The sequence below is a fragment of the Pleurodeles waltl genome, chromosome 7 (genome assembly GCF_031143425.1).
Source record: "Pleurodeles waltl isolate 20211129_DDA chromosome 7, aPleWal1.hap1.20221129, whole genome shotgun sequence".
Classification (NCBI taxonomy): Eukaryota; Metazoa; Chordata; class Amphibia; order Caudata; family Salamandridae; genus Pleurodeles; species Pleurodeles waltl.
In genome coordinates, this window is record NC_090446.1 from 789741243 (window position 1) to 789765078 (window position 23836).

Below are 23836 nucleotides of genomic sequence, written 5' to 3' on the forward strand. Positions count from 1 at the left end.
TGTCAAAGGATCAGTCTCTTAAAGATGCATCCATCATTATCATTGCCTTGGTTGCCAGGGGACAAAGCAGTTGTTCCATAGACTGACTGGAGTCATCATTGTGGCTTGCTATGAGAAAGGGGAACCTATCAGTTCTGCCAAGAGTCTTTTTGGTGCGGAAGTTACTGGCACAGCAGACCAATGTAACAACCTCATTCGTAGAAGGGCTAGCAGGATAAATAGAGCCAAACAGTCCTTGAAACTGAAACCATCAGTAACTGAATTGCAGCCCTAATATTCATATACCTCTAGTGAAACAAAGGATTTTATGAGGCTGCAACAGAGCCTTTTGACTAGTGACACAGGTCCACATCCTTCAGGACATCAAATGGAGCTCACAATGTTCTCCAGCCACCTACTCTCATATCCGGAATACAGTACGCAAGCTCTGCAATGGAGCATACCACTCATGTGACCTCTCTTCAGTTTCTTCCACACTAGTCATCAAATAAATTTAAAAAAAATATGTTAAGAATTTCAAACTGCACCACTTACCTCTGTATGGAATTTATTATCGCAAAGATATAGTGATGTATTTATAGGTTTGAAAGGTTCAAAGTCAATATTAACTTTTTTTTCTTTTCCTTCTTCTGTTACAATTGTTCCACAGTAGACAACCAGTCCATTTGGAGGAACTATTAAACAAATAATTCAGTGTTAGTTTTATGCCCGACTCAGTGAAAGAATGAAAATAGATTTGACAACACTTTTTTCCAATGCTGAACTCGTACCAGAGACATATTTTCTGTATATAATTTTAGTGATAGTCAAACAACCACAATAACCCAATTACAACAGACAGCAATTTTAACAGGAAACACACACAAAAAAAGAAAATAAACAAAAAGTTAAACACTTCATGTTTATGTTGGACCCAACTTTTAGAGTTGAAAGAGTTGCCTGCAAAAACATTTAGAGGCCCAAAATTTACTAGAAGATAAGTTACTTACTTTCCAAAACTACTTTTCTCGTAGAGACTAACTGCAGAATACTCACTCCTTGAATTTCCCATTGCTAGACTGGACCATGACACTGTACAGCAATTACCTCATGTGTCGGTAGGTGGTGTCCTGAGGCTCAGCCCCGCCTCGCGTGCAATGTCAAGGCCCCTATTTACACAACTGTGTGGTGACGTCAGTTTCTTTCAGATCACTGTCAGCACCATTGGATGCAAATCGATGAAAAGCAGATGTTTTATATTTGTCATTTTAAGGGACTAGGTGAGTCCATTCCAAAACGCGGCTGGGGGTGTCAGTAAGGAATCCGTGGTTATTTAGAATCTGTACCAAAAAAGGGATAACCGAAGGTTAAGTAACGTCCTTCTGATAGAGACTTCTAGATGCAGATTCTGCACCTTGTGAATACATATAAAAGCAGTTTAAAGCCTCTGGTGGTGGGTCTGTGGAACAGAAAACCCTGCAGGACAGATCAGACATTGCCCATCCCACAGGACCCGGCATTCTAGGAAGTAATGCCCCGTGGAGGGATGCCCATGTCACAGCCTGGCAAAAGTCTTACTGGCACACTGCATTCCAGCGCAGATATACCAGCCTTCGCTCTGGTAAAATGAGCATGCAAGTTTTCTACTGCTGGGGGGGGGCTGCTTCTTGGCTAGTCATAGCATATCTTGGTGCACAGCCTGATCAATCTTGAGACGGCCTGTTTTGCACCACTTTGCCTTTCTTAGCTTCAGACAAAGCGATGTAAAGTTGCTCATCCTGACAGTAGTCTCAAGTTTGGTCCAGATATAAGCTAAGTGCCCATTTAGGGCCAAGGCGAAGATGATGTTCAGTTTTCTTGGAGGGGTGAGTAGGTGCCCAGAAAGCTGGCAAGGTGATAGATTATTCTATGTGGAAGGATCCAACTACCTTGGGCAGGAATGTCTCGTCAGGAGGGAAAAATTGTTTGGGAAGAAAGATGTATAGGGTGGTTACCCACTGACAATGCCTATTATCCACTCACTTGTCTGGTCGAGGATATGGCAACGAGGAATGCGGTCTTGATCAAAAGAGTAGTAAGCAAACAGACCTGCATTGGCTCGAAGGAAGTCCACATCTAGTAGGCAACTACCATATTAAGCCCCACTCCAGCATGAATAATGGAGTTAGCAGGAAGCTATTCACGGGCCCCATTCAAAAAATGTATAACAGGTGACTTGAAAAGGGATAGCTCGTCAGGTAATAATTTAAAAGGGTGAAATGGCCAAGAGATGATGTTTAACTATTGGCCCAGGAAGGCTTTGCTGGGTCAATGATAAACAGAAACGATCAACAAATACCTTAACACTCGGGGTTTATAGGTTATGGGAAGAGCACCAAACGTGTTTGAGATTCTGCAAAAATCGATTTGGTTGATGGGTGCCTGGCTGCTGAGATGACACCATCTTAGGGAGGAAGACTGAAAGCTGTCACTGTTTAATCTGAAGGTGTAGATTGTGCAGACTCGGCTGTAAGACTTAGCCTTGCTGCTGCAATAGGAGGTTCTCCTGAAGGTGTAGCCAGATTAGAGGACATATGCCCGCAGCCAGAGGTTCTGGGTACCACACCACTTGGCCAGCCCAGGGACACTAAAGACCTTGCCTTGTCTTCTTTAATCATCTTCAGTACTCTATGCAGGACAGGGAAGGGTGAAAAGGCGCACTAGAGACCCAAACCCTAATTCTGGCCAAAGGCATCTCTGAAGGAGAACTGCCTTGGGAGCGCCAAAGTGCAAACGCTGTGACACTGTACATTCTCTCTGGTGGTGAACAGATCGAGTCAAAGCTATGCCTAATGTTTGAACATGTCCTGTGCAACTTCTGAGTGCAGTCACCATTTGTAAGCTGAGCTCGTCTGCCCTGGCGTTTAAAGAGCCTGCTGGGCTCTGGACAGTCAGGGAGATGGCCTAAGCGTTCAGCCACTTCCAGAGGTACAAATTCTTCTAGCACATCACCCAGTACTCCACCCAACCTGCGTGCTGTGATACCACATGGCAGTCTAGTTGTCTGTGAGTATCTGCGCCTAATCCTCCGTTATGGTTGGTTAGAACGCTTTTCAGTGCCAAGTGAATCATTCTCAACTCAAGTAAGTTGATGTGGCAGGAGCCTCTAGAAAAACCAGAGTCCTCTGATCTCCTTTACCCCCAGATGATTCCCCCAACCCAGCAGCAAGGCATCATTCACAACCATTACCTCTGGGTTAGGTAGGGAGATTCTGTCCCCTACCGAACCCAGAGGTTGCTGCCTGTCCAACTGCAGCAGAGTAGCCACCATGGCAGGTCTTTTGCAGTTTCCTTTGACTTCCAAATGGAGTCTGCGAGGTTACCTTGGTGTTGATCCTCCTGAAACTTCAGATCCCACTGCAGAGCCCGCATGTGCCACTTGGTGGGATCCACAAACAGGATGCAGGAAGCCAAAAAGCTCAGAAACCACTGTCACCGAGACCCAGGTCAACAGTTGAAACATCAGGATCATAAGCAGAATGTCCTGGACTCGTTGAGGAGGAGATAAGGCTTGGAGAAGAGCTGTGACCAAGAAGGCCCGATAAAAGGAAGCCTTTGTGAAGGAGTGATTTGGGCACTTTAATGGAGAAACCAAACAATGTCAACAGGTTAGCCATTGTCTAGGGATGGCTTACTACAAGGGTGCATCCACCTTGCTTAGTCCGCCGTTGAGGTATTGGAAAACAGATGAGCTGTGACCACCACCATTACTCTTGTAAACCTGAGATATGCTGGTAAGGTCACAGGAGAGCACAGAAAACAGAACGTGCTTGCTGTGTACCTGAAACTGCAGGTTATCCGTGTGGGATCATAGTACGGGAATGTGGAAGAATGCATTCTCTAAGTCCAGTGCTACCGTTCAGTCGCCTTGATCTAGGGCAGACAGGACTTTGGCAGAGTGAGCATTTTGAATTGGTCCTTCCTGATGAATAAATTCAGAGGGCAAAGATCTAGAATGGGGAAAATAAAAATATACATCACCCAACCTTTTTCAGCCCAGAAACTAACAGGAGTAACAACCATACCCACTTTATTACTCCCAAAGCCAAGAGAGCCTGAGCTTTTCCACAGAATATGGACAAGCTGTCCTCTGGGAATTGGTGAGAGTAGTATGTCTGGGGGAACAGGACAGGAATGGCAAGGATTCACTAGGTTTGACAATCTGGGGCACTCATTGGTCTGTTGCGATGCCCTGTCATCTAGGGAAGTGAAAAGTGACAACCTACCAGGAGACTGTGTACCACCAAGGACAACTTCAAGCAGTTTAGCAGCGGCTGCAGAAGGAGTAGTGCAGTGTCCATAAGGTGGTGCATTCTGTGCACTACCCTTCCCAACCACACCCTTAAATTAAAACAGCTAGGAGTCATGTTGCTGCCGAGGCCTGTATTGACGTTAAATTTGCAGGTATGCTCTATCAGAGCCTCAAAAGGGGCATTTTTGTTGGAGGAACTGCTGAACAAGTAGTGCTTGGCCCATAGAGCAAGCTGTAGGTTTGCTTTCTATACATTTTAAGGACAGAGTTAAGCCTTCACTTTGTGAAGTTTGAGTCATCGAACAGTAGGTCTGTAAGGGATTATTGGACGTCTGACTAAAAGCGCATATAGCGAACCAAAGCATGATGCCTAAGAAGCACCCTGGTCCCAGTAGCCTTACCTAAGTAAGGTCATGTCCAGGTCAGAATGGATGATGTACTTAGCAGCATTTTGGCCATCAAGTATTAGATGTAGGAGTGCTTGTGTGACATCCTCCAGGACAGCTGGCAAGACGTTGGTCACACTATCCCACCGGGTGTACCTACTCACAAGGTATCAACATATCACAAAACAAGGCTGGCACTGGAAAGGTCATATTCACAAAATTTTCCATTTATTTATATTTAGTATCAGGTAGAGTGGTAGAGTGGTAGATAATGGGTTCAGGTCAAAGTGTCTGGATGATGCCTGAACTACTAGACTCTGAGGTAGGGCGCTGGACTGAGAAATGTATGCCCCTGGGGCAGACCTATGCCACCCGTCTGTTTACTAGGGCAGAGGCAAGATCCTTGTTTCAACTAGGTGCCCAACAATCTGTGACAGCCTGGTTAAATGACAGAAGAGGTTCCTGGGTGGAGCTTCAGGGTCGAGGACCTCTGTCAAAACATTTGTTTTGACCTTCTGCACAAGCAGTGTTGTTCAAGCAGTTCTGCTGCCCTCCTGATGACAGTTGCAAAGAAGGGATATTCTTCAGTGGCCAAAGCGATCAGGAAACATGTCAATGCAGTGGGTCATCTGAAAGGTCTTCTACAATCTAAGCCTCTTCGTAAAGATCATCATGTCATCATACCCATAGCACTGTTGTTCTGGCTCAGAGAAACTGTTATGATGTTCAGGGTACTGTTGAGCTTCCAAATCAGATTACACTATCTGATCTGAATCAGAAGTCTGTGCTGACACAATGGCTCTGGGATCATCTTGATCCTGTGAAGGGTTGCTCCTGACTCACTGAAGACAGTGCAGAGGTGCAGTCCACGCCACAGACAGATTTAATGATGGGCCTTTAATAGGCTGCTACCTCAAATCATTGCAGACAGGAGTTATTTTTGGTGGGGTACCAAAATCAATAGCTAGGCCTCGGTCAAACATAGCATTTTTGTCTGTTGTAGTGTCCACATTGCCAAACAGTGTGAGTGGCAGGACGTCGGCAACCGATGCTTAGACATTTTATGCTTCTTGTGTGATTTACAATACCTACCTGAGCTCCTGGATCTTGATAATGGAGCTGACCCAACAGACCCTGGAGTGAGTTAGCCCCTCAACTGGAACAGACTGTCCTGCGGAGGCCAGCGAGCTAGACCTTACGATTGAGTCACTGTTAAGTTAATTTTGCTCAACAAGAACACAACTGTGTGGTCTGAAGTGCCAAGGCACCAGAAGCAGAAGATGTGAGTTTCTGTAGGAAACTGGCCCCTTGTTTGCAGTACTCCCCCCCCCACACACACACACACACACTTTGCCTGAAATCTGATGCCAACTTGACTAAGCGTGTTGGGATTTCAAAATTGGCACACCCTTGGCCCACAGCTAAGTCCCTTGTAAAAGGCACCAGTGGTACCAAGGGCCCTGTGACCAGGGAGGGTCCCCAAGGGCTGCAGCATATATTGTGCCACCCAAGGAACCCCTCACCAAACACATGCACACTGCCAATGCATCTTGTGTGCGCTGGTGGGGAGAAAATGGTGAAGTCAACATGGTATCCCCCTGAGTGCCATGTCCACAAACCACTACCTGAGACATAGGTAAGTCACCCCTCTAGCAGGCCTTACAGTTCTAAGGCAGAGTGCACTATCCCATAGGTGAGGGCATAGTTGCATGAGCAATTTGCCCCTTCAGGGTCTAAGTCCATTCTCAGTATGGCTACTCTGCACTTGCAATTTCTGAGTAGATGGGCTGGGAGTTTGTCATTACAAACTCCACAGCTCCATAATGGCTTCACTGAAATCTAGTAAGTTTGGTATCAAACTTCTCAGCACAATAAACCCACACTGATGCCAGTGTTGGATTTATTAAAAAATGCACACAGAGGGCATCTAAGAGATGCCCCCTGTATTTTACCCAATCCATTAGTGCATGACTGACCAGACTGTGCCAGCCTGCTACTAACAGACAAGTTTCTGATCCCATGAGGTGAGAGCCTTTATGCTTTCCAAGGCCAGAAACAAAGCCTGCACTGGGTGGCGGTGCATCACACCCCCGCAACCCCACCCTTGAGGAACTAACACTTGGCAGTGAGCCTCAAAGGCTCAGGCCTCCAGTTACAATGTCCCTGGGCACTCCAGCTAGTGAAGCACTGGGGGCCTGAATCAGAGTGCCCCAAGTCTCCATAGGAGCCCATGTTAAATCAACCTCACCTTTGACCTTTGCAACCTTGTATTGCTGGCAGCAGGTGTTTGAGGTTAACTTGAACCCCAACCTGTGGACATCCTGACACCCGGAGCTGGAACTTTAAGTCTTGTACTTACCTTGAAACTGTGCTAACTTTTCTTCCCCTCAGGACAGTTTCTGAAAATTGCACAGTCAACTTTTAAAACAGATATTGGCTATTTATTTGAAAACCGTGTAACTTGCAAATTGAAACTAAGTGGTATTGATACATATGTTGGATACTTACTTGCAAATGTACTTACCTGCACATGTACTTACCTGCAAACTGAATCTTGTGGTTCTAGAAATAAAGTAACAAAATATATTTTTGCTATATAAAAAAAACAATTGGCCTGGAGTTAGCCATGGAGTGTGTGCGCTACATTTATTGCCTGTGTGTACAACAAATGATTTTCACTACCCTCTGATAAGCCTAACCGCTCAACCACACTACCGCAAAAAGAGCATTGGTATTAGCTAATTTAGCCCCTGATAAGCCTCTGGGGAACACCTGGACTGTGCACACTAAATCTCATTTTGATATAGTATATACAGAGCCAGCTTCCTACAGTGCCCATCACCAACATCTGTTGGTAAGAGTCACAACACAGCTTGAAACCTCTCACTTAGGGGCCTATGTTTGCACACTGGCTATGGAAAAAAATCTGTCAGACAGCTAGCTCATGATCTATGGAGAAGGCACAGAAAGGATTCGATGTCAGCACGTGGACGTGGCACCTATATAGGGGCCCTGGAGTCACATAACAGGCAGGACAGAGCCACCTACTAACACAAGGACATTGCTATAATGCTTCCATACCCAGTTTGGTGCCTGGGAAAATTCACAAGATGTGGAACTTGCAGTTAGAGGTCTATCAGATTTCTGTATATGTGGCACTAGCATGAGGTAAGAACGTTAACATCTGCAGAGTGCTAATGTCATTTTTTTCTGTACTATATAAATAACAAAAAACAAAAAAACAAAAAATGTACGGCCAAAGCACAACTTCAGAAGGCGTAACATTTTGAAAATGTTCAGGCAAAAGGAAGACCATGGTACTAATTATATAATGTGCCAAAACCTTTCACACAATCATTCTGTATTCTCAACTGCCTCAGTTTTCATAACACAAGTTGAGAAACTAATCTGAACCAAAATATAGGCATGGTTCAGTATCCTTTTTATGTGATATCCTAGAGAGACTCCGGTTCCACCCAATCATTTCAGCCCATCATGCATGTACAACTTCACTAACGTAATTGAAATTAAATGACTGAAGTGAAATATAAATTTATAGCGTGAAATACACCCGAAGGTATCTAAATGCTATGCCAAAAAACAGAGCTCAAACCACAACAGACCTAAAGAAATTAGGATGAGCCAGGTTTTCAAAGATTTTTTTAAACTAAAAGAAAAAGTTCAGGTTAGTAATGTGGGCAGGAAGGAAATTCCAAAGCCTAGTAGCAGGCCCAGAAACAAACCTGCCACCCCATCAAGTCTTTCAAAACCTGGGAAATCTAACTTTCCTTCCAGAAGACGATCGGAATGACCTGCCAGTTAAAAAAGGCTTAGAGGTGTGAAGACTCCTTTGCGATGAAGGGCTAGAAGACTAGATAAATAGCCTTAAAGAAGATGCGCTTCCTAACAGGGAGCCAGTGCAGCGCCTTCATACACTCACTAACAGACACTCGCTCAGGGATATTTGGAATAAGAAACCATTTGTAGCTTGTTCAATGAGGAGGCCTTAATATTCAAGTAAAGGGCACTGCAGTAGTCAAGTCTAGATGAAACTAAAGCAATGACCACCACATGGCGCAGTTCAACTGGAATAAAAGGGAAGATCTTCTAGGAGTCCTGATTATGTGGAAGCAGGTATTTGAGGGACAATTGACCTGTGACGTGAAATTCAAAACGGTATCAAAAATCTCCCCTAAGATTTTCAGCAGTTTCAACAGGAGCAGGTACAGGGCTGCATTTCTCTGGCCACCAGCTGCTGAACCAGACGGACTCTTTTCCACCAACTACCAAAACCTTGTTTAAAATGTTATTCCTCCCAAATGTTTATTCTGGTCATGCAGAGATTAAACCTCATGGTAACTAAGGGCAGGTCACCAGAGAAGGACACTTATCTGTGTCGTTAGTTTAAGAAAGTGCACGAAAACTGCACAAACTTCTAAACCTGGCACCCAGTGCTCTCAGTAGCGTCCACACATGCTGCTGCAGGACTATGGATGCTTCTGAACCCGTTCTGCGGGAGATAAAGGATGTCACAGGTATCAATAAGCTTGAGAAGCGAGATAGGCCAAAAGTCCCTCATATCCTAGGGGCAATATTAGGCTTTTTTTGTGGAATTAGAGTGGCTTCCTTCCAGAGCCAAGGGAAATAACTGAATCTAGGGTATATTAAGTACACCCTAAAGAGTTTTAGCAATATAATCCGGCGCAAGCTGAAAAACTTTGGGAGGGCATGGACCTCTGAGGACCCCTTCAGGCTTATTGAAGTTCCAGAGTTTTCTGCTCGGCTATGTGAGGGAAAACAGAAAGCTAAGATGACTCAAAAGAGGTGGCCAATGATTCCATCAGATAATTCAGAACTATAGGAAAGGGACTCGTTTGACACAGGTGAGTAAAGCAGTGTCAGGACTTGGTCCCTCCCACCCACTTTTTGCCTGGTTTCTGGTGGAATTTCATCTGAAAGTGCATTGGGTACATGTTAGCAGGTCCCCAGTGCCAGATCTTTCTCCCCAAACTGCATACTCGTTTTTCCAACTGGCAAACCCTTTAATTGCCACTGTAAGTCTCAAGCAAATTATACATTTGATACCCAGGGCTTGGGGCACTAGCCAAGGGCCCTGAGGGCTGCAGCACAGACTGTGCCACCCCTAAGAACCCTTTCACCAACTGCACACAGTGCTACCACTGCAGACTGCCTGTTTCGGCGCATAGACAAAATGAAAACATGACATAGCTCACAGCCTGTGTGTCGTGTCCCCTGCCACTGCATGCAATATATGCAAGTCACCCCTCTGGCAGGCCTTACAGCCATAAGCCAGAGTGCATTATATTACATTTGTTGGCACTGATGCATGCCCCTGTTATGTCGGAGGATTCTCAGACAAAGTAAGTGATCAGTGAAGCCATTTTAAGTACACGTACTGGACGCTGGTCATTACGAGTTCCCCAGCTACATGATAAAGATGTATGGTATCAAGCATTTTGTTTTAATAAACCCTCATTGAATCCAGTGATTGATTATTAATACATTCACACAGAAGGCACCCTTAGAGATGCCCAGAAAATCTACCAACCCCTAGCATTGTCACTGACTGGTGCAAACCAGAGCAGCCCGCTAGAGAGTGTTCTGGTCCCTTAAGGTGAGCCAACGCTCTTAAGGGCTAAGAACAAGGGCCTGCTCTGGGTAGAGGTGATAACACCACATTCAAGCAGTATGGACATTTGAAGGCAGGGAGCTTCAATGTTGAAATGAGACCCAGGCCTCTCCAAATGGTAGAGAGGTCCAACCCCCAGTTTCTGACCCCCAACTTTGGCAGCAGGAAAGTGTTTAAATTAGGAGTGCCCACTTCATGCCAGTCACATCCCTAAGGAGGACGAGTTGAAGTGGACACTACTTTTTAAATTCCTCCATCTAGATTGGAAGGACTTAGGCCAATAGGGTTAGGGCTATGCCCACTTCCCAAAGGAAGTGCTCTTAAGAAGGGTGTAGTCACCCTAGAGGTGAGCAGCCCATTGGCTACCACCTGGCACCCCTGTAACATTCCTAAATTATATATTTAGGTGGCATCCCTGAACCGTAGAATTCTACAGAGTCCTGACGACCCAAGAAGAGCTTGACACTAACGTGTTGCACCAGTAGAGAAGACTGCATACATCAACTGACTTGGCCCGAACCCTACCGGCCTCTCTGCAGCCCTCAACGATTCTGCATTAAAAAATATATGATTTCTAAGAACCCGACGCCTGGTAGGGACACTGCATCCACAGCCCCCAGGACCTGAAGGATCCGACCTCCAGTGCAGGAGTGACCCCCAGGTGGCAGCTCCCAGACCATATACTCTTATGGCTACCCTGCACTTACAATGTCTAAGGTTTTGCTTAGACACTGTAGGGACATAGTGCTCATGCACATATGTCCTCCCCTGTGGTATAGTGCACCCTGCCTTAGGGCTGTAAGGCCTGCTAGAGGGGTGACTTACCTATGCCACAGACAGTGCGAGGTTGGCACAGCACTCTGAGGAGAGTGCCATGTCGACTTAGTCATTTTCTCCCCACCAGCACACGCAAGCTGAGGCAGTGTGCATGTGCTGAGTGAGGGGTCCCCAGGGGGGCATAAGCCATGCTGCAGCCCTTAGAGACTTTCCCTGGCATCAGGGCCCTTGGTACCAGTTACAAGAGACTTATCTGAGTGCCAGGGCTGTGCCAATTGTGGCAGCAAAGGTACAGTTTAGGGAAAGAACACTGGTGTCTGGTTAGCAGGGTCCCAGCACACTTTCAAACATAACTGGCATCAGCAAAAGGCAAAAAGTCAGGGGATAACCATGCCAAGGAGGCATTTCCTTACAGTTATCTTCATTTAGGTCATCAGAATCAGAGTTCTATGGTTCAGGTGTGCCACCTAAATACTCAATTTAGAGGAGTTACAGGGAGTACTAGGTGGCAGCCAATGGCTTTACTCTTTCTATGACCACTTCCACTGGGAAGTGGGCAGGCCACTAAGGTTAGAGGTACAATTCCTTCTAAACAAAGATGGACGAATTTAAAAAGTGGTGCCCATTTCAGCTCATCCACTTTAGGGGTGGGATTGGCATGAATGTGCACACTTTCCCTAATCTGAATAATTTTCCCACCTGCTTTGCTGCCAAAACTGTGTGTGTGTGTTGGGGGGGGGGGGGGGGAGCGTCGAGGTGGGAGCCTCACAGTAACCTCAAATACACATAGCAGTTAGTGTTATACACTAGGCCTTAATAGGCTCTTTTATAGCCTATCCACGTTCTTTTATGAAAAAGACCAAACTTGAGCCACAGCCAATCAGGCGGCAACACCCTCTAGAATACTCCCAACGGAGGCTCTTTCACTCAGATTTTCTAGTACAAGCGTGAAGCCGAAAGTTCATCCATAAGGGGAGCATCTGAGGGGAGGAGGGTGGGACTCATGTGAATCTAGGAAAGATACCAATACTGGAAACCAGTTACAGGTAACTAATTTTCTTCTCCAGTATTGGATCTTTCATAGAATCACATGCTTGAATTAGAGTAGGAAGCAGTAATATTGGCTAACTAGGTACTAGCTGTAGAACAACACCAACAACCACACCACCACACCACACCACCACCACACCACCCCCACCACCACACCACCACCACACCACCCCCACCACCACCCCCACCACCACCAACCACACCACACCACCACACCACCAACCACACCACACCACCACACCACCACACCACCACACCACCACACCACCACCACCACCACACCACCACCACCACCACCACCACCACCACCGTAACTCTGCTATATTGCTGTTTAATAATACCTAGGAGTAGTGTTTACAGTAAGATAACAATCAGGCACAATAACCATAAACATCAGCATCACAAGTATCAAGCTAGCTATGATACCAATAACTACAATAATCATTAAAAGTAGGAAAGTTAACCTTGACCAGATTAAGGAAACGTAGTTCACATACCTGGTTTGTGGAGGTGGGATGACCAGAGAGGCTCACCATAACAAAATAAATGCCTCAGCACTGCTTGCCCCACCGCTGTGTCCATGTTATTAGTCTCTTCAAGACAGTAGTGCCTTGTGAAAGTATGTTAGCTGGACCATGTGGCCACTCTACAAATATGCTGCAGGGGTACTCCTACGAAGAGTGCTGCCAATGCAGCCTGAGTATGACAGAATTGGATCGCCAGGCCAATCCACCTGGCCAGTCTGTTTGGATACTGGAAGGCCCTTCTTCGCGTCTCCAAAGGCCACAAATAACTGGTCTGATTTGCGCATGTTCCCTGTTTTCTGAAGGTAAAACGTCAAACACCCAATATCCAACAAATGCAACGCCTTTTCTGCTACCGTCTGCGGATTAGGAAAAAAGGTTTTCAAGATGACCGGATCATTCAAATGGAAACTTGAGGGCACTTTCGGAATATACTTATGATTCGCCCTAAGAATTACGCCAGTAGTGGTGAATTGAAGAAAAGGCTCTTTGATGGTGAAGGCCTTTATGTCACTTACTCTCTTAGCCGAAGTAAGAGCCAGTAACAACGCAGTTTTCCATAAAATTTACTTCAGTTCCGCTCTGTGGATTGGCTCAAAAAGGGGGTTTCATGAGCTGCCCCAGGACTACATTTAGGGACCATAACGGCGGAGGCTCAAAACAGACCCTTCAGGAATTGCTTCACAGTCCTGGTGGAATATAACGAGACAGTGTCTTGAGATCGGCGGTACCTCAAAATTGCTGCCACGTGCACTCGGATGGAGGAATACGAGAGTTCAGACTTCGATAGGATGGATGCCTTCCGCTGCACACCACACACAAAAACTCTTCCATTTCAACCTGTAGGTCTTATTGGTAGTGTCCGCCCTAGCCTTGGCTAGAATCTCCCTACATTCCAAAGAGATGTCTAATGTGGCGTACTCATTGAATTCAGGAGCCAGGCCGACGAGTGGAGAGATGACAGATCCAGATGTCTGACCTGGCCCTGGTGCATTGTCAACAGGGTTGGCTTCTGTCTGAGTAGCACATGTGGCTGTTCCGAGAACATGAGTTCCATGAACCAAACCCGTCTGGGCCACCTGGGTGCTATTAATAGAGGGCGACAACCCTGCCTTCATCTTGCTGATGACTCTGTATTATTGGGATCGGAAGAAAAGCATAGGCATAGACTCCTGACCATCTCATCGAAAACACATTCTCTCACAACCCTCTCTGGGGAAGCCAACTTCCATAAGAAGGGCATTTCTTGTTCTCGAATGTGGCAAACAGATCGAGATTTGATCTGCCCCATAACTGGAAGAGTTGGTCGGGAACCTCCTGATCCAGTTCCCACTTGTGGTATGGGATAATCGCCATGCTCAGGTTATCTGCCAAAACGTTGGTTTGTCCTGGTACATGCTCAGCCATCAGAGAAATGTGTGCTATGGCCCATTTCCAGAGGCTCTGAGGCGGATGCGAGAGCTGCAGAGACATTATGGCACCCTGCGTGTTTAGATAAAACATGCTTGTGGTATTTTCAGTCCTGATCAAGACATTGGAGTTTTGAAGCCTTGGTAAAAAAAAATTAAAAATAAATAAATAAAAAAAAGCTTTTAGAGCCAAATCTATCGCCTTGAGCTCCAGCTGGTTTATGTGGAGTCTTTTTGAGTCCAAGATATGCTCATTTGTAGATCTTGGAGGTGGGCACCCAACCTTCGAGGGAGGCATCCGTTGTCACTATATAGCAGGTGTAAGGAAATGCCTCCTTGGCATGGTTACCCCCTGACTTTTTGCCTTTGCTGATGCTATGTTTTGAACTGAAAGTGTGCTGAGGCCTGCTAACCAGGCCCCAGCACCAGTGTTCTTTCCCTAACCTGTACTTTTGATTCCACAATTGGCACACCCTGGCATCCAGGTAAGTCCCTTGTAACTGGTAACCCTGGTACCAAGGGCCCTGATGCCAGGGAAGGTCTCTAAGGGCTGCAGCATATCTTATGCCACCCTGGGGACCCCTCACTCAGCACAGACACTGCTTACCAGCTTGTGTGTGCTGGAGAGAACAAAACGAGTAAGTCGACATGGCACTCCCCTCAGGGTGCCATGCCAACCTCACACTGCCTATGCAGTATAGATAAGTCACCCCTCTAGTAGGCCTTACAGCCATAAGGCAGGGTGCACTATACCATAGGTGAGGGCACCAGTGCATGAGTGCTGTGCCCCTACAGTGTCTAAGCCAAACCTTAGACATTGTAAGTGCAGGGTAGCCATAAGAGTATATGGTCTGGGAGTCTGTCAAACACGGACTCCACAGCACCATAATGGCTACACTGAAAACTGGGAAGTTTGGTATCAAACTTCTCAGCACAATAAATGCACACTGATGCCAGTGTACATTTTATTGTGAAATACACCCCAGAGGGCACCTTAGAGGTGCCCCCTGAAACCTTAACCGACTATCTGTGTAGGCTGACTGGTTCCAGCAGCCTGCCACAACCAAGACATGTTGCTGGCCCTATGGGGAGAGTGCCTTTGTCACTCGGAGGCCAGTAACAAAGCCTGCACTGGGTGGAGATGCTAACACCTCCCCCAGGCAGGAGCTGTAACCCCTTTGTTCCAGCACCGCAGGACACTCCAGCTAGTGGAGTTGCCCGCCCCCGGCCCCCACTTTTGGCGGCAAGGCCGGAGGAAATAATGAGAATAACAAGGAGGAGTCACTGGCCAGTCAGGACAGCCCCTAAGGTGTCCTGAGCTGAAGTGACTAACTTTTAGAAATCCTCCATCTTGCAGATGGAGGATTCCCCAATAGGATTAGGGATGTGACCCCCCTCCCCTTGGGAGGAGGCACAAAGAGGGTGTACCCACCCTCAGGGCTAGTAGCCATTGGCTACTAACCCCCCAGACCTAAACACGCCCTTAAATTTAGTATTTAAGGGCTCCCCTGAACCTAAGAATTTAGATTCCTGCAACTTACAAGAAGAAGAGGACTGCTGAGCTGAAAGACCCCTGCAGAGGAAGAAAAGAAGACACCAACTGCTTTGGCCCCAGACCTACCGGCCTGTCTCCTGCCTTCCAAAGAAACCTGCTCCAGCGACGCTTTCCCAAGGACCAGCGACCTCTGAATCCTCAGAGGACTGCCCTGCTTCAAGAAAGACTAGAAACTCCAGAGGACAGCGGCACTGCTCCAAAAGAACTGCAACTTTGTTACAGAGGAGCAGATTTAAAGACCCCTGCAAATCCCCGCAAGAAGCGTGAGACTTGCAACACTGCACCCGGCGACCCCGACTCGACTGGTGGAGAACCAACACCTCAGGGAGGACCCTCCGGCGACTCCGAGACCGTGAGTAACCAAAGTTGTCCCCCCTGAGCCCCCACAGCGACGCCTGCAGAGGGAATCCCGAGGCTCCCCCTGACCGCGACTGCCTGAACCTAAAGTCCCGACGGCTGGAAAAGACCCTGCACCCGCAGCCCCCAGCACCTGAAGGAACGGAACTTCTGTGCAGGAGTGACCCCCAGGAGGCCCTCTCCCTTGCCCAGGTGGTGGCTACCCCGAGGAGCCCCCCCCTTGCCTGCCTGCACCGCTGAAGAGACCCCTTGGTCTCTCATTGAAAACCATTGAGAACTCGACGCGTGTTTGCACACTGCACCCAGCCGCCCCCGCGCTGCTGAGGGTGTACTTTTCGTGCTGACTTGTGTCCCCCCCGGTGCCCTACAAAACCCCCCTGGTCTGCCCTCCGAAGACGCGGGTACTTACCTGCTGGCAGACTGGAACCGGGGCACCCCCTTCTCTCCATTGAAGCCTATGTGTTTTGGGCACCTCTTTGACCTCTGCACCTGACCGGCCCTGAGCTGCTGGTGTGGTAACTTTGGGGTTGCTCTGAACCCCCAACGGTGGGCTACCTTGGACCCAAACCTGAGACTTGTAGGTGATTTGCTTACCTGTTAAAACTAACAATAACTTACCTCCCCCAGGAACTGTGAAAATTGCACTGTGTCCACTTTTAAAACAGTTATTTGTGTTTTGTGTGAAAAGTATATATGCTATTGTAATTATTCAAAGTTCCTAAAGTACTTACCTGCAATACCTTTCAAATGAGATTTTACATGTAGAATTTGAACCTGTGGTTCTTAAAATAAACTAAGAAAATATATTTTTCTATAACAAAACCTATTGGCTGGATTTGTCTCTGAGTGTGTGTTCCTCATTTATTGCCTGTGTGTATGTACAACAAATGCTTAACACTACTCCTTTGATAAGCCTACTGCTCTACCACACTACCACAAAATAGAGCATTAGTATTATCTCTTTTTGCCACTATCTTACCTCTAAGGGGAACCCTTGGACTCTGTGCATACTATTCCTTACTTTGAAATAGTGCATACAGAGCCAACTTCCTACAGCAGGGCACTTGATGAAGAAACGGGAGACCGCTGGACAAGTTGGCCAGCGTCGCCCACCAAGACAATTGCTCCTGTAGGGGTCGCATATGCAGTCTGGGACCAGCAGAACGCATGACGAGATCATTCCCAGTAATTACTTGTAGGTGCGAACTGAAACACTTTTTTGCAGAGAGCGTGCGAGCTAAGGTGTTCAGCTTTTGTTTTCTTTCCTGAGATGGGTACGCCTTGCTGCGGACAGTGTCTAGCACCGCTCCCCAGAAACTCAATTTCTGTGTGGGGCGAACATGTGACTTCTAGTAATTGATGGTAAGTCCGAGATCTTCGAACAACTGGAGGCAGACTTGTGTGGCGTACCACCTGACCCCTTGAAGATGCTTTGATGAGCCAGTCGTCGAGATAGGGAAACACCTGCATGCCCAACTGGCGGAAGTGCTGTGCCACTGGAGCCAGCATCTTTGTAAAAATCCTGGTGGCTGATTTCAAACCAAAGGGAAGGACCCGAAACTGTAGATGTATACCAGCCACCAAGAACCTGAGGAATTTGCGATGGTTTCGGTGTATTGGAATATGAAAATACGCATCCTGGAGGTCTGGGGTTGCCATATGATCTCCAGTATTTAAGAGGCGCAAGATGTCCTGCAGCGTTACCATCCTGAACGACTGCTTCTTCAGGAACTTGTTCAATGATCTTAAGTCTAGAATGGGGCGCCAGTCTTCTGAAGGTTTCTTTACCAGAAAGAAGTGCAAATAGAATCCCTTGTTCCTGTGAGGAGCAGGGACCAGTTCTATTGCCCCTTTGCGCAGCATCACATACACTTCCCTGAGGAGTTGCTTAAATCGTGGAGGTGGTGGGCCTGACGGAGGGATGTTCGGTGGTCTTTGTATGAACTCCAGAGTATGTCCCCTGGCCACTATATCCAGCACCCATCTGTTGGATGTTACGCCGGACCATCGAAGGAAGTGAGAAGTGATGCAACCCCTAATTTTCGAGCATCTGGTAGCACCGAAAGCTGGTATGGCCGGTTGGTCATTGTTTTCTGCCAGTATCTCTTCCACGGGCAGCCCATCTTCCCTTCACGGGGTGCCTATAAGCAGCAGTAGGTGGCAATCGATAATGCTGCTGTTGCTGGCTGTATTGCTGCGGGGTCCTGCCGAAGTGGACTTGTACTGGGGTCAATACTGTTGGAAGCCACCTCGAAAGGATTAACTTCCTCTGCCCCTCGCCCCACGAAACAGCCGTTTCCTGCACTGTAACGTACCCAGGGATTTAGCTGTGTCCGTATCCATCTTGATGGTCTGCAGCATGTCATCCACATGCTTCCCAAATAGGCTTTTCCCATCAAACAACATGTCCAGAATTTGGCTCAAACTCCGGACGAAGGACAGACTTCGGCCACCCCTGTCTACGCAAGACCGCTGCTTCTGCGAGTTGTCAGAAACCAACCGGCCATGGGGGCGGTGGTGACTGTGTGGGGATGAGGTAGTCATCCCTTTCACTAGGAGCTGCCTCCATTATCTCACCTTCTTCCCTCTCGTTATCTGTAGAGAGACGATCATCCTGTGGTTGGTGAACAAATGGAACGCTTGTGTGGCGTTCCCGGGAGACTAGTCATAGGAGTTTGCAGAGGCATCCGTTGGCTGTAAGGCCTGGGTGGAGTTACAGGCGACAATGGTGGAAACCTTCGATAGTAATCCTTCAACATGCCCTGGAGATCTGATACTAATGATCTAGGCATGGGAAAGGAAGTTTCTGCCTCCACTGCTGGGTATGATGGATCCTGTTGGAATGTAGTTGAGGAATAGTTGGACTGTTCCTGTCCTTCATCCTCCTCATCCAAGTTCTGGCATTTTACATGCAGTTGCGATGGACTACTGCCTGCGCCAAACATTCCGTCCTACTGAGAATAAATGTCCTCATTATCATCTAGGAGCAACACCTTGCTGGGAGAAGTATGCTTTGGAAGAATCGGCGATGTTTTATCCCCCATGGTGATAAAAAAATTAAAAAAAAAAAAGGGAGGAATCTCTCCGAATCCTGCGGTACCATCAAATCTCCAGAAGATGGTATCATCACAAACGATTGCGCCAACGAAATCTCCAACACTGTCGTTGACAGTTCCCTCGTTGACTGTGCCAGCGTCGCTGGTGTGCTCGAAGGTGTCTTCAACCTCAGACGGGTGTTTCACCAATGTTAGTGCCCTCATCGACAGATGGACCAACAATGCTTCCGTCGACGATGCCTTTTTATAGATGTTGGCGGTGATGATAGTGGCTGATGAAAGCGGCAACGATGTAACTATCACCGGAGACAACGCCATTGTAAACGTCGACGACACTGTAGTCGCCGTGACCGACGACAGTCGACGGGCCTTTTTTATTAGTATCTGAGGAGTGTCTTACCGGGCTCTTTACCGGCGACAGGGACATAGAGGCACTTCTTGTGGGTGCCTTTTTCCCCACAGGCATAGTAGGCTCTGAACAAACCTTTTTCAAGAGTTTTGAGTGGGTCTCTGTAAGGAAATGCCTCCTTGGCATGGTTACCCCCTGACTTTTTGCCTTTGCTGATGCTATGTTTTGATTTGAAAGTGTGCTGAGGCCTGCTGACCAGTGTTCTTTCCCTAACCTGTACTTTTGTTTACACAATTGGCACACCCTGGCACCAAGGGCTGATGCCAGGGAAGGTCTCTAAGGGCTGAAGCATATCTTATGCCACCCTGGGGACCCCTCACTCAGCACAGACACACTGCTTGCCAGCTTGTGTGTGCTGGTGAGAACAAAACGAGTAAGTCGACATGGCACTCCCCTCAGGGTGCCATGCCAACCTCACACTGCCTATGCAGTATAGATAAGTCACCTCTCTAGCAGGCCTTACAGCCCTAAGGCAGGGTGCACTATACCATGGGTGAGGGCACCAGGGCATGAGCACTGTGCCCCTACAGTGTCTAAGCAAAACCTTAGACATTGTAGGTGCAGGGTAGCCATAAGAGTATATGGTCTGGGAGTCTGTCAAACACGAACTCCACAGCACCATAATGGCTACACTGAAAACTGTGAAGTTTGGTATCAAACTTCTCAGCACAATAAATGCACACTGATGAGAGGGCACCTTAGAGGTGCCCCCTGAAACCTTAACCAACTACCTGTGTAGGCTGACTGGTTTTAGCAGCCTGCCACACTCGAGACATGTTGCTGGCCACATGGGGAAGAGTGCCTTTGTCACTCTGTGGCTAGTAACAAAGCCTGCACTGGGTGGAGATGCTATCACCTCCCCCTTGCAGGAGCTGTAACACCTGGCGGTGAGCCTCAAAGGCTCACCCCCTTTGTTCCAGCACCACAGGGCATTCCAGCTAGTGGAGTTGCCCGCCCCCTCCGGCCACGGCCCCACTTTTGGCGGCAAGGCCGGAGGAGATAATGAGAAAAACAAGGAGGAGTCACTGGCCAGTCAGGACAGCCCCTAAGGCAACCTGAGCTGAAGTGACTCTGACTTTTAGGAATCCTCCATCGTGCAGATGGAGGATCCCCCCCAATAGGGATAGGAATGTGACCCCCTCCCCTTGGGAGGAGGCACAAAGAGGGTATAGCGACCCTCAGGGCTAGTAGCCATTGGCCACTGCCCTCCCTGACCTAAACACACCCCTAAATTCTGTATTTAGGGGCTCCCCTGAACCTAGGAAATCAGATTCCTGCAACTTGCAAAGAAGAGGACTGCTGAGCTAAAAAAAAACCTGCAGAGAAGACGGAGACATCAACTGCTTTGGCCCCAGCCCTACCGGCCTGTCTCCCTCCTTCAGAAGAAAACTGCTCCAGCAACGCTTTCCCCAGGACCAGCGACCTCTGAATCCTCAGAGGACTGCCCTGCTTCCAAAAGACCAAGAAACTCCCGAGAACAGCGGCCCTGTTCAACAAAGACTGCAACTTTGTTTCCAGAGGAGCAGATTTAAAGACCCCTGCAATCCCCGCAAGAAGCGTGAGACTTGCAACACTGCACCCGGCGACCCCGACTCGACTGGTGGAGAAACAAGGCTACAGGGAGGACCCGCCGGCGACTCCGAGACTGAGTAACCAAAGTTGTCCCCCCTGAGCCCCCACAGCGATGCCTGCAGAGGGAATCCAGAGGCTCCCCCTGACCACGACTGCCTGACTCGAAGATCCCGACGCCTGGAAAAGACCCTGCACCCGCAGCCCCCAGGACCTGAAGGATCGGAACTCCAGTGCAGGAGTGACCCCCAGGAGGCCCTCTCCCTTGCCCAGGTGGTGGCTACCCCGAGGAGCCCCCCCCTTGCCTGCCTGCATCACTGAAAAGACCCCTTGGCCTCCCATTGAAACCTATTGAAAACCAGACGCGTGTTTGCACACTGCACCCGGCCGCCCCAGTGCCGCTGAGGGTGTACTTTCTGTGCTGACTTGTGTCCCCCCCGGTGCCCTATAAAACCCCCCCGGTCTGCCCTCCGAAGACGCGGGTACTTACCTGCTGGCAGACTGGAACCGGGGCACCCCCTTCTCCATTGAAGCCTATGTGTTTTAGGCACCACTTTGAACTCTGCACCTGACCGGCCCTGAGCTGCTGGTGTGGTGACTTAGGGGTTGCTCTGAACCCCCAACGGTGGGCTACCTTGGACCCCAATTTGAACCCCATAGGTGGTTTACTTACCTGCAAGAACTAACAATAACTTACCTCCCCCAGGAACTGTTGAAAATTGCATTGTGTCCACTTTTGAAATACCTATATGTGTTTTATGTAAAAAGTATATATGCTATTGTGATTACTCAAAGTTCCTAAAGTACTTACCTGCAATACCTTTCAAATGAGATATTACATGTAGAATTTGAACCTGTGGTTCTTAAAATAAACTAAGAAAATATATTTTTCTATAACAAAACCTATTGGCCTGGAATTGTCTCGGAGTGTGTGTTCCTCATTTATTGCCTGTGAGTATGTACAACAAATGCTTAACACTACTCCTTTGATAAGCCTACTGCTCGACCACACTACCACAAAATAGAGCATTAGTATTATCTATTTTTGCCACTATCTTACCTCTAAGGGGAACCCTTGGACTCTGTGCATACTATTCCTTACTTTGAAATAGTATATATACAGAGCCAACTTCCTACAAGCAGCACTAGCCCAGACCCTCTGACCCAGATACCAAACATCCCTATATTCAGCAAAGCCATCACATAGCTGCTGAACTTGTATGGACCGGTGTACGCAATAGGTACGTAAAACGGCTTCCCTGGTCACTTACTATGTCTGAGAATCGACAGACATAGCAGGGGCATATCTGCTCATGCAGATTTGCCCTCACATGAAATATAAGGCACCCTGCATCAGTGCTGCAAGAACTGCTAGAGGGGTGATTTACATATACTGCATGCAATGTTAGGGGACATAGCACACAGGCTGTGTGCCATGTCGTGTTTTCAGTTTTGTCTTCACCAAGACACACATACTGCAATGGCAGCATGTTAGGTGCTTGGTGAGGGGTCCCTTAGGGTGGCTCTTTCAGTCAAAATTAGACCAGAAACCAGGCAACATGTGAACGTGTGTGTGTGTGTGTAAAGGGAGGGTGGGGGTTGGGGAAGGGGGGGGGCTTGACCATGTCAAAAGATGCACGTTCCTACAGAAGTGTTGTAGAGCAGAGGAGTAGAGTGGCATAAAGTGCAGTGACAGTTTAGAGTACGGTAGTGCAGTGGAGCTGAGTAGATTATTTCAAAGTAGAGTGAAGTGGTGCTGGGTAGAGTGCAGTTGCGTAGGGTGGCATAGAGCATAATGGCGTAGAGTGAAGTGGTGTTGAGTGTAGTGGAGCAGAGTAGATTAGAGTTGTGTACAGTGCATTGGAGTAGAGTGCAGGAGCATGAAGTTGAGTGTTACAAAGTAGAGTGCATTGGCTTAGAGTGTAGTGTTGCAGAGTGGTGTTGCGCAGAGTAGATTGGTGTGGCCTTGACTGGAGTGGTGTAGAGTGCAGTAGCAAAGAGTGCATTGGCAGAGTGGTGCAGGGTAGCGAGGTGTAGCGTGAAGTGGCGTAGAGTGCAGTGGTGTTAAGTAGTGGTGCATTCATGTAGAGTGATGCAGAATAGAGTGGAGTATTCAAGGTTTGCTAACATATGGCCCTTACAGACAATACATTTTCAATTGGAATGACCATTACATTTGCACAAACATAAATTTTTGCTAATAAAACTATACAGTGCATAGATGAAAATGTGAGGAAATTGCATCACCTAGTGTAATGATTTGTTTTGATCATATTAATGTATGTTTCCAAAACACTTTAGAAAAATCCAAAAAGTGCTTAATTTATGTGTTCCCTATTTTGATACATGCTGAAATACTTGCAGTTCATTTAAATGTCATGTGCTAGAAAAAAAATTCTTTCCTACTCCCAGTTTCCAGCAAGATTGTCACCCTCTCACTTTAAAGTCAGAGAAAGAAAAGTAAAAAAAACGCCATTGGAAGACAGCACCCGATATCTGACCCCAGTCTTAATGCACAACAAATGTGACAAGATTTACAGAAAGGGAGCACTCGGAAGGACAGTAAATAAGGTCTGGCCAAAGGAATGTACAAACTGAAACTGGATAGCATAAAACAAAGCCAGCAAATGAAAAGCACGAATATGCGATTAACAAACCACAAAGCCAATGAATGACAAGCAACAGGTAGAATGTATTTCTAGGTGAGCTTTCTGAAAGGCCCCAAGATGTCTTTAGCAAAGTAGACGGCTGTGCTGTCTGGTAGGCTGCGACCTAAAAATGATTTTAGAGATTAACTATTAACTTCTAGAGTTAAAGCAATTGT

The 23836-nt window shown here is 47.4% G+C and overlaps 1 protein-coding gene across 1 annotated transcript in view; it reads right to left on the bottom strand.

Moving 5' to 3' along the window:
• Positions 1–23836, bottom strand: part of ETF1 (eukaryotic translation termination factor 1) — a 255204-nt gene that overhangs the window by 207119 nt on the left and 24249 nt on the right. Inside the window, exon 4 of the mRNA XM_069199325.1 lies at positions 535–674. Coding sequence (XP_069055426.1) covers positions 535–674 — 140 coding nt within the window. The remainder of the gene's footprint in view (positions 1–534; positions 675–23836) is intronic.